This window comes from Saccoglossus kowalevskii, chromosome 4, assembly GCF_978046115.1.
Source record: "Saccoglossus kowalevskii chromosome 4, keSacKowa6.1, whole genome shotgun sequence".
Lineage (NCBI taxonomy): Eukaryota > Metazoa > Hemichordata > Enteropneusta > Harrimaniidae > Saccoglossus > Saccoglossus kowalevskii.
The window spans coordinates 3843675-3855782 of record NC_140644.1 but is presented as its reverse complement, the minus strand read 5'-3'; the positions used below and the strand labels follow the sequence as shown (position 1 = coordinate 3855782).

General features: G+C 31.4%; 1 protein-coding gene across 1 annotated transcript in view; it reads left to right on the top strand.

The window, feature by feature from the left end:
* The window catches only part of LOC100369417 (anoctamin-7-like), a 34848-nt gene extending 24373 nt beyond the window's left edge, over positions 1-10475 (top strand). Inside the window, exons 16-19 of the mRNA XM_085497669.1 lie at positions 464-600; positions 1229-1309; positions 1612-1847; positions 7690-10475. Coding sequence (XP_085353795.1) covers positions 464-600; positions 1229-1309; positions 1612-1847; positions 7690-7876 — 641 coding nt within the window. The 3' untranslated portion in view covers positions 7877-10475. The remainder of the gene's footprint in view (positions 1-463; positions 601-1228; positions 1310-1611; positions 1848-7689) is intronic.
* Positions 10476-12108: the final 1633 nt, after the last annotated feature.

Sequence of the window (12108 nt, the reverse complement as noted above, 5' to 3'; positions counted from 1 at the left end):
AAAATTTCCATACAATTACAATAGAAGTTCAATAGACTAAATATTTAAATGTTGAATTCATCTATTTACTTTTACACAAATGTTTCAGGATTTTATAAAATTAAATTTCCATTAAAAGTCTATACTAGCAAATATTTATTTTCTATGGAAATTTTCTATGAATTCTAAAAACTTCCATGAGAAATTTTCTATAAAATTATATTCTGGTAAATATTCAGCAATCCATAAAATTCTGTTTAATTACATAGAACTCTATAGAAATTCTAAAGACTATATTCTTAAAAAAGGGTTGCTTGATATTGAGTGTTAAGCAAAGAAATATATCAATAATTATATTGACATCTATAAATTACAAACTTTGAATCAATGTAAAACAACTGAATAAGAACTAAAAATTTGAATTCAATTTAGTTGGATGTAGATATTTCATCTGCCTTTATTATCATGGCTTCTCTATTTGCAGGTATGTGGTATGGAATCCTGGAATTTATGAACATGGCTGGCGTGGTGACAAATGCATTCCTGATTGCCTTCACTTCATCCTGGGGAAGAGAGAATCTTTCCATGGTTAACAAACTGTGGTATGTCATAGGATTTGAGGTGAGTATATAATACATGGAAATCAATGACGATGCAACTCATTTGCAAATTTTTTTTATCCAAATAAAAATGTAATATTCCCCCTAGCCTGGCATGGTGAACAAAAGATATAATAATTAGGTAATTAGGATAATTTTTTGATGGTGGTAACATGGTTACTTTCCCCGATTTTACATGTTGAAGTCCCTTTGCTTGTGACCAGATAAATATGCTACATTCTGTGAACATTCATTTTTACTGGGTTTTAATAACACAGCTTTTTGATGTAAGTACAAAAAAATATTTAGTTACACATTAGACGTATTGGTCAAATGTTGACAATTTTAACCATATAAGGAAACATATACTAGTATTTGTTTGATTCATTTGTCTCCTACATTTTGGAATCGACTACAGACTGACATAATGTCCAGCACCAAATGTGAAGAAAATCTTTAAATTCAGTCTTATAACCTAACTTTTTCAACATGCATTTTGTGAACTGTAAGTGTCATTGATAATTAATTGATGGATACATGTATCAGGCAAATATAATAATGTATTATTTTTATGTATAAAATACATAGTTAGTTGGCTTGTTCTTAAACTTGTCAGCTCTTGTAAACTTTATGAAACTTTATATTCACAGCATTGTGTATTTGCTATCAAGTTCTTGATTGCCTATATGATACCTGACGTACCTACGGATGTCAGCCTCTCAATGAGAAGGGTAAGATTAATTAATGGTTAATTTAAAAACAAACAAACAATACAATATTCCATTGTCTTCTATTTCTGTTTTGTGTCAAATACAGTTTTTGAACTATTATAAATCATCATTACTTCTGCTATTGGAAGTTATTATCATGCTGAACCGGTATTCTAGTACCGGTAGCTATATTGGTATTTCCATATTTGTTTCTATAGTTTACTTTAGAACCAACTCAGCAACAGCAGTTATCCAGTAAAAATACATCTAATTGTATACTGCTAAATTGGTACATGCATTTGACCTCCTACTTTATTTTTTAGGAGAAGTACCAAGTCACCAAGATATTGGAAACAGCTGGATTGATGCCGTTAGAGGAAGGTGCCCCGATGATAACTAGTGCAACGGCACATCTCGTAGGTGGTTACAGTATGCACCAGATTGGTTTGACTGGCGCTGGCGTCCCTGCAATCCATCCATATGAGAAACGCAGAGAAAGTCTATCATTCTCTAGTCCTACAAAGTCTAGTAGTATTGGCATTGACCGTGACATTGCCAGGTACGATACCCAGGGTAATATGCATTTTAAAGTGACTGATGATGTCAGTATACCCGGGGTTACTAAAAAAGACGGTTAGGAAACGAATCATGTTCTTTTCATTGGATGCGTGTCGCAGGTAAACATTTGAAACAAAAGACGTACTAATCTGTGATAAATCATTAACATAAAATGTAGACAGGAAATCACGCAAATATGACGTCATTTTCCCCAGAGTTCATTGCAATCAACAACTGCACGCCATTTTTTTGTGTCTCTGTCGATACCTTCAGTAATACTAAAGTGTAAGTTGTTCCAGTGAATCCTGACAAAACCTGTCGCTCGGTTTAAACTCAATATAAATTTGCCTGTCTTGTATGGCATTTTCGTTTCTAAATAACAAGATCGACAGAAAACTGAAATAAAAAAACCAACAAAACATGATCAGAAAAAAAGACGTCAAAGAAACCATACAAGTGTTTATATTTCAGCCAGGCGAAAGTTTTAATGAGGAGCCATGATACCACGTACATTTTGTTGGAAATAAACAAAATATGCAATAAGATAACTGAAATGACCCGCTCATGCTCTACAAAATGCATGTAAGCAGACCAAATATGCAACAACAGGCAGTTCCAATGAAATTAAGAACGATTAAAAAGGGTTCGAAAAATTGATTTGGCGAAGAGACTGCTAGAAAGTTGTACTGACAGTTGAATGTGTTCAAAAATTGTAGCGTTGACTAAAACCACATTTAACGGCACGCTGAATATTGCAACATGTAAAATTTTCCCAAAAAACTGAAACAAGGACAGACAAGAACAATTAAACAGGCATTTTATGAAACTGGCGAAAAATGTTGAATACATTTTCAACAATTTCTACGGCGTCTACAAAAAAAGTGTTACGACTTTGAACAAAATGGCTGATACAGTGACGCGAAAGCAAAACGACAAAAATTACTCTAATAAGCCCCCAAATCGCACACAACCTTCATAAGTACGCACAGTAGTATACTAAAAATTCATTTGGTAGTATTTTTGACTCCCGTGTGCGAAGCACAAAAAGGGAGTCTTTGCAGTTAGTTTGTCTGTATGTGTGTGTGTATGTGTGTCCATCTGTTCCACTGATATCTCAAGAACCATACATCAGTTTTTGATGAAACTTGGTGCATAGATGCTCTGGACCAATGCGCAGATTTGATTAGGTTTTGGTAAAAATCCATGCATATTAATTACCTAATTTGCATGATAATTAGCTGATTTTTGGCTGTTTCATCATGACTGTTCCACTGACATCTAAAGAACCACTCATTGGATCTTGATGAAACTTGGCACACAGATGCTCCAAACTAATGCGCAGATTTGATTGGTTTTGGGTAAAAATCTGTGCAATATTAATTACCTAATTTGCATAATGATTAATCAATTTTTGGCTTTTCCACTGATATCTCAAGTACTAATCATCACATTTCAATAAAACTTGGTACATAGATGTCATAGGACACTGCACAGACCTGATAGTTTTTAGGGTAATATGAGTACATATGAATTACCTAATTTGCATAATTAATTAATTTTCAGCTTTTGATATTTCAAGTACTAATCATCACATTTCAATGACACTTGGTACATAGATGTCATAGGACACTGCACAGACCTGATAGTTTATAGGGTAATACGAGTACATATTAATTACCTAATTAGCATAATTAATTATATTTCAGCTTTTGATATTTCAAGTAGTAATCATCACATTTCAATGAAATTTGGTACATAGATGTCATAGGACACTGCACAGACCTGATAGTTTTTTGGGTAATATCAGTAGATATTAATTACCTAATTAGCATAATTAATTAATTTTCAGCTTTTGATATTTCAAGTAGTAATCATCACATTTCAATGAAACTTGGTACATAGATGTCATAGGACACTGCACAGACCTGATAGTTTTTAAGGTAATATGAGTACATATTAATTACCTAATTTGCATAATTAATTAATTTTCAGCTTTTGATATTTCAAGTAGTAATCATCACATTTCAATGACACTTGGTACATAGATGTCATAGGACACTGCACAGACCTGATAGTTTTTAAGGTAATACGAGTACATATTAATTACCTAATTTGCATAATTAATTAATTTTCAGCTTCTGATATTTCAAGTAGTAATCATCACATTTCAATGAAATTTGGTACATAGACATCATAGGACACTGCACAGACCTGATAGTTTTAAGCTAATATCAGTATATATTAATTAGCTAATTTGCATAATTAATTAATTTTCAGCTTTTAATATTTCAAGTAGTAATCATCACATTTCAATGACACTTGGTACATAGATGTCATAGGACACTGCACTAACCTGATAGTTTTTAGGGTAATATGAGTACATATTAATTATCTAATTTGCATAATTAATTAATTTTCAGCTTTTGATATATCAAGTAGTAATCATCATATTTCAATGAGACTTGCTACATAGATCTTCTAGGATTATGCAGAGACCTAATTAGTTTTAATTGGATATTAATTACCTAATTTGCATAATGTTCCACTGATGTATGAAGAACCACAAATTGGATTTTAATGAAACTTTTAAAGAGAACTATGCAGAAACCCAATTAGTTTTTGGTAAATATTTATGCTTATTAATCTCCTAATTAACATAATTAATTAACACTGATATCTCAATTACTGATCATCACATTTGAATAAAATTTGGTACATAAATGCTCTAGGACAATAGACAGGCCTGATTAATTTTGGGTTAAAATTTGTTCATATTAATTCTCTAATTAGCATAATAATTCATAATTTTTTTGTTCTGTTCTGTTCATATTAGTTACCTGATGTACATAATTAGTTTTCAGCTTTTCTATCAATATCTCATGTACAAGTAATTTTGAATTAATTTTTAATGTGTCTTCAATACTCTCAGCACACGGGAGTTCTTTCTAAGCTTTCTTTGATTTATAATATAATGTATTTTAAAATAGTAACTTAGGGGTTAGAATTTTTTTCACTTTTCTACCGGGACCCAAGCTTACTCTCATGACAACAGTGAAAACGATAAATGACGATTCTCAATTCTGAATGTTTTCACAGTCACAAAGAGTACTCATCCGAAATGTAAGTGTGGTTCTTCGTAGAGCTTGTTCACTAAACGTGGATATTCTATCGAAAATGAGCTTAAAATTTCAAATTCGCGGAACATCAAGTGATCGACACAAAAATGAAACAAAATGGTGGACCTTGAAATCTCAAGCAATAGGGCGTACACAGCGCGACACGCATCCTTGAGGGATTAGGCAGATTCACACCTTTTAACAATGGCGTTTCCTAACCGTCTTTTTTAGTAATCGTGGTATACCTGACAGAGAGGCACCACAGCAGGCTGTTTATTTACCAGATAATCACATTGATTATGATAAGCAGCTTAATAATAATAACAATGATGACGGTGATGATAGTTGGATTACCAGCTCTGATACAGACAGATCACTAGATAGGTATACTCACTTTCTGTGTGGTAGTGGTTACGGAATATCGCCAGCACTTATAGATACGATTTCACTGAAAATAAGCTTGGCATTTTGTTTGTTGGTGGTGGAAGTATTATATGGTTTGTGTTTTTATAGTGTTACTGCACTAAGGTTGGTTTTGTTTGATTATTGTGGCACAGCATACCTCATACTCAAACACTTATTCCACTCTAGATTAAACCAGTGTATTTTTTATTTCCGGAATTTATCTGTGCTGTAATCAGGATTTCGCTGCATCTTTGATTGAATAAACAATATTTGTGATCAAGTGCTATCACAAGCACGATTTGATTTATTTTACTGTGGCAGATTTGTTTCATCCAAAAAAATAAATCAAACAAATTAAAAGATAAATGTCACATAGATCAAAAATTTGGAAATTCAATCTACATTATTATTTCAAGTGATTTTAGATGTGTTGAGTTTTTTAAGTCTGTATAAACGATGGGGAGAAGAGATGATAATATGATGTTGTTACTAGAATACACATATTATTCATGGAGACAGTATTATGATCAAGACCAAGTTCTCCTTAACTGGTTTAGTATGTCTGGTGACTTGGTTTATTCTCATATTTGACTTGCATTCTCATCACCATACAATAACATCCAAATAATTGATGTTACATCACATGCTACTTTGTAGCATCACTTGTGATTTTGACTGCCACCACAGATTTCACTACTCATTCATTGTGGCAGACTTTTGCTGTGCTGTGCTGTGCTGTGCTGTGCTGTGCTGTGCTTACTAAAAACTTTCATTCATGCAACCATCTGACAACAATGTAGAAGAAGGAACACTGCAGTGGAACACATGACTCTGTTACGATCATTCTTATTTGGTCAATTCCTATTAACATATAATAATGACATCACTTCCTATTGGTCATTCCCCTTTGTTATACTAATGACATCACTTCCTGCTTGCAGCTTCTAATATGGTGGTGATACTATAAAACAGAATATTTGTTTTTCTGTAATGATTTTTTTAGCTGTGGATAAAAATATTTTGTTTGAATCTGTGTACAATGGATATTTTGATCCGGTATACCAAATTATATTCTTGAATAGCAGTGCATGAGCTTACATAAACGACAGAGTCAAAATAAGTCATATTTCAATTATCAAACATACAGTCAATTTTCAGTTTATGTGCACTTTTATTACAGCAAACACATTATTTTATTTCGCAAAATAATTAAATTTATCTTATTACAAAAAATATTATGTTTTACAGTATAATACATAGTATGCATGCCTTTTTAACATAGTAATCACTTCATTCCGCTGTTTGTTTGTTATTTTCATTTCCCGCAGAAGAAGGAGAGCGCTTCGCAATGTCAAATGGTACATGTAACATACATAGGATACGTTAATAATAGTTGTGTTAATGGTAACAAATCAAACGTGTCAATTTATAAGTGTGATTTCAACAACTGTGGTGATCATTAAAGACATCTCAGTGTTCATTCATCAATATTTTCTCACTGCATTGTATGTTACGTTTGACAACAAAAACTATTTCATTTCTCTCAAATCTTACCCTCTACTGTTATGTCTAACCTCTTTGTTGAATGAGTTACTCAAAAAATCTGTGCCTTGTACTACTTGTTATGTCTACTAATTTGTTCATTAAACGGGCAAATTTGATAAGCTTGTAAGATTTTTTAGATTTTGATTTGTGTTTGTAATTCTTTGTTGCTGAAAATCTCTTCTATGGTCTATGCTATATGCACACTCAAACATATTGAACATTACTCAGCACTTTCTGTGTGCAGTGCTCATTTTTTGTCCATTTATAGAAATAATATTCTTGTGGTAAATAAATATACACAAAGATTAAAACATGAATAAACCGAAACAAGTCATCTGAGTAATCGATTTATACCTTACACGCATTCCTAATTTTTGATGATAATCTATTGCAAATAATAAAGAATAACATTCACTGTATTCCTGGAAAATGCTTAACATGTAGTAGAAGATCATATTAGAATATTTTCTTTTAACTCTATCTGCTGAATTTTTCATTTTGCCAAAATTGTGATAGAATATACCGGTAATAGTATTTAGGAACTTGTACCGGGGGTATCTTGATATTCAGATTGACCACTATGAGGAGAATTGTATCTGGTTTAATTATACGCATCATTTTTTGTTCTTTATATATTTACCGTGTCAAATGCGGTTCAAACCCTTTTATATGACAGTCAATGAATGGAAATATAAGGTCTTTATAAATTGTGTTTGGAGGTACGCAGAGTTTATTATTTCGTACACTAACTTGAATTTTTATTATTTTGTTTGATAGGTTGAGTTACGGAATGGATGGTGCGACGTACATAGATCCAGAGGTCGATGACAAATTCCCCGATCCTGAAAATAAATCAAAAAGAAGAAGAAGAAAGAAAAAACATCATCAGGACAGTGACCTTGACTATCATCCTAAAGATAATGAATTATATCCTGAACAGGAATTTGAAGATCCCAAAGTTTAGAATAACATGTGTTTGTCATGTGACATGTGTTTATTTGACATTTGACAAGTGTTTATTTGACATTTGACAAGTGTTTATTTGACATCTGACATGTGTTTATTTGTCATGTGACTTGTGTTCATTTGTCATGTGACAAGTGTTTATTTGACATTTGACATGTGTTTATTTGTCATGTGACAAGTGTTTATTTAACATCTGACAAGTGTTTATTTGAAATTTGACATGTGTTTATTTGACATCTGCCAAGTGTTTATTTGACATCTGACATGTGTTTATTTGTCATGTGACAAGTGTTTATTTGTCATGTGACAAGTGTTTATTTGACATCTGACATGTGTTTATTTCTTGAAGGAACATATAAAGAAAGTAAAACTTTGGATTTTAGTGACAATGAGCTTGCATGCTCAAAACGTTTACCTATTTTGAATAGTTAATGGATTACTAAATATTATTTTATATTTTAGTGAATGATGACAAGTTGTCAGTATTGGATTGCTTTGTTTCCCAAGATATTAGGCCATATCTAAAACAATAGCTTGTGCCATAGGATGAACAAATTATGAATTGTGATTGACAGGGTGGAGTACCTTTTGTTTAATATCCAGAATTATTTCAAAAATCTGGGTTTTATAAAATGATTCAAAATGCACTTTTGATTTAACATTGTGTAATATAGAACTGATCTAAAAAAATATTGAACAGTATTTGCCAGTATTAGTGTTACCAATGAACACTATGTTATTCATGGCTAACCTTAACAATATGATTAGACTTCTACATTTAGTCTGTTTCTCAAATACATTATCAGTTTTAAAAAAAAATATTATTCATTTCCACATGCATAATTCAATAAATGCATAAAATTTTAATTTACTACCAAATTTTGGAAAATGTTGTAATTTAAGTATTGTTTACAAATATTAAATTTTAAAGAATTAAATTGTTTTAAAATTATCTTCTAGAAATGTATATTTTGAAATGAAATTCTAGTATAATTAACTAAATAAATGTTTACATTTATTATTAAATCTTAAATTTTAAAATCTAATTTTAGTACAGTAGCTAGCTTACAAATGTATTTACTTAACAAGCAAGTAAAGCAGAGCTGTTTTATAGAAATACACATTTATTTCTATTACAAACTTTAATTTTAATTGGTTTGAAACTCTCATCTTAATATAAATCATGTGATTACTGCTGACCAATCAGGTTTGACAAGGACTGACATGATGTTGTGGGTTGGCTGCTCACATATGACCATTTCATTTTGTAGTAGTCTCGTATAATTAGGAAAATACAAAAAAAATTTGTACCAGTCGCTATAGATGCAAGATGTACATTGAGAAAAATGCCTGAAAAATAATTGCATTTAAAAAATATACTAATGATAAAATTTATTTCATTTCACTTGATCTTATGTTAATTAAATTTTAAATCTCTAATAAATTTTGTACAAATTGCTCCTATGTCTCTGCAATAGTTAAAGGCTTTATAAATTATTTTTCACTTCATTATTTGTAGATGTTGTTGAATAGGGACTTGATGTTCTGGGTATCGTTCATCTGTGTGTCCATCCATGTCCATCCTACATTATTTCTTGAACATGCTTAGACTGATTTTGTGTTCTAAGTTGGTAAAAAGACAAGTCGTAATTGTCTTAATATGCATGTTTGTTTTTGTTACCTTTGACTGACTTGTGATCATTTTTGTCAACAATTTCTCAGGTGTGACTGTTTCGGGGTTTTTATTCAAACATAGTATGAACAACACATAATATCCGTTGTGATATGCTCAAAATGTTCAACTTGTGGCCATTTTGGTTTCATTGGTATGTCTTCTTTGACCATTTCTCAGACACACAGTGACAGATTTTACAGTACAAAATAATGTTGTGTCCTTGAATACTATTTGAACCAAACAGAGACAAGGACTATGGCATTGACAATGACTAGTATCGCATATCATAAATATCAGGTGATATTGAAATTTCCATTTTTCTTATTTCCTATTCTACTATAAAATACAAAACACACAGGTATTTACTGTGGTGATATTTCTAATATTTGTATACATTCAGACATTTTTGTACAGTTTATGTAGATACTGTAACATATTTATTTTTGTAGATTTTGTAAATATTTCAGTCATGTGACATAATTAGTCACATTTTAACTTATTTCAATCTTTTTTTTATACTCCTCTCCATTGTTCATATTTCTGATTCATTTGACTCTATCCATATGCAGAATGAATTCATCAAATAAAACTTAACTTTAAATTTTACTGTACATTCCACACTCCACAGCTGCATCAAAGGTAAATGAAATTTGACTAATTTTAAGCATATTTATATAATAATTAAATGCAATTTTCAAAGGTTTTTTATCTTCACATTCTATAAAGTTGAGATCAAAACTGCTCTTCACTTTCATTACATTTTGCCAAATTTTGTACACATTTTTATGAATCTTGCGTGTTTATTGGCTCACTATTTTTATCGCATTTTCTGTGACATTTATGATCAAATAATGGAGTACTTGAAAACTGGTTTAAGAATTTTTTCTGTAAATATTTCTTTCAATAAAAACTTGCAATGACATTCATTGTTGTGTTCCTTTGCTATAATTGTCATACATGTTGGAAATAATATGTTGGCTACATCGAGTATATGCTGTTGTCATGACAACATTGATGAGCAGTGAAATCATCCATGTGATTGATCAACATCTAAATGTAAAATTGATAAATACTGCTCGGACCGAAAATATAATGTACGGTAAATGGTGGTATGTAATTGTAGTTCTTAATTATTGTTCAATATACCAGTAACCAGATGTTTTGAAGAAAGTACTCTTCTCAACATTTATTTCTGAGCACGTATGTTATGCATGTTTATTGTACAGAAATAACTACATGTATTGGGTTTTGAGTGGTTTCTGAAATTTAAGTGCCGAACACACTGCTATTGTGTTTTAACGTTGAAAAAGTGTTTGTTGCTGCCATTAACTAACACTAATTTTTATTGTTTTTATACTAATTTATTTATTCATATGTAAATTAGTTTAACAAATGTGGGATAAATCCACCAAAGACTGTAACCAAAAATGGCATTCAGAAAGATAGAGTAACACAACACGACAGAGTGGAGCTGTCCGCCTGCGCCAACTTTTCAATTTTGACTTTTTCTTGAAGACGGCAAATATGCTCGCTTTGATACTTGGTATATATGTAACTTGGGTGAGTCTCTCTCAGATTTCATACAAATTTCTTCATAGGTTTAAAGACGTCAAATTCCTCTTTGAAAGTAATAGCGCCCTCAGACCGTGTTAACCTTCAATTAATTTTAACTTAGACTTTTCCATTTCTTGGAAATAAAAAGAACAGTTGTTAAAGATCTTAAATGGATTCACGATATATGTTGTTTATTACCATCTCTAAGGCAGGGCAGTATGTAAATAATGTACATTTATTGAACGTGTCCTGTACGCCCCATGCACAGATAAAAAGAGACGAACTTCGCGGAAATTTGTTGAAAAAGAAATGTTTTTATTCTTTTTGATTAAGTTCATTTTAAGTGCGTCCATGGCATCCAGTTCGTAATATATATTCTGGTGAGAACCAAGTCAGGTACGTCGTCCAATGTAATTACTGAATGCAAAGCTGAATATCAATCCTGATGTTACAGAGACCGTTTAAAACAACAAGACACATTCGGCCCGGTGACATCACGGAATGACATGAAATAGTCGTATTATGTTTTATTGATTTGCCCAAAATTAATAAGTTTTGAATACATATAAAATGTCTAATGTCTTTGGTGTAAGCAATCTCAGTTGATTGGCAAACATTCGTCTCGAACTCACCAATGTTTATTCTGTTTATTAACGCCCTCAACGCTTGAGTCGGTTACTATGGCGACGACCTTTGGAATATTCCCAGACATTTGATTGGTTATTGTGTGTACAAAATACTAGCACTTAGCCGCTCTTCAAACATACTGTTCTCCACAACATAGCAAATTCAATGAAATATGTGTTAATTGTTTTTGCTGTTATTTATTTATTTTATTATTATTTATATTGATATTTTCTGTTTTGAATGTTTTTTTTCTAAAATAACAAACGACAATGGAAAATTTCTAGACGGGAAAAGTTTCTACTTGCATTTTTTTTGGATTGTGTCGGAAATCGCCACTCCCATTAGAATAAAGACAGTGTTTACAAACTAAAAAA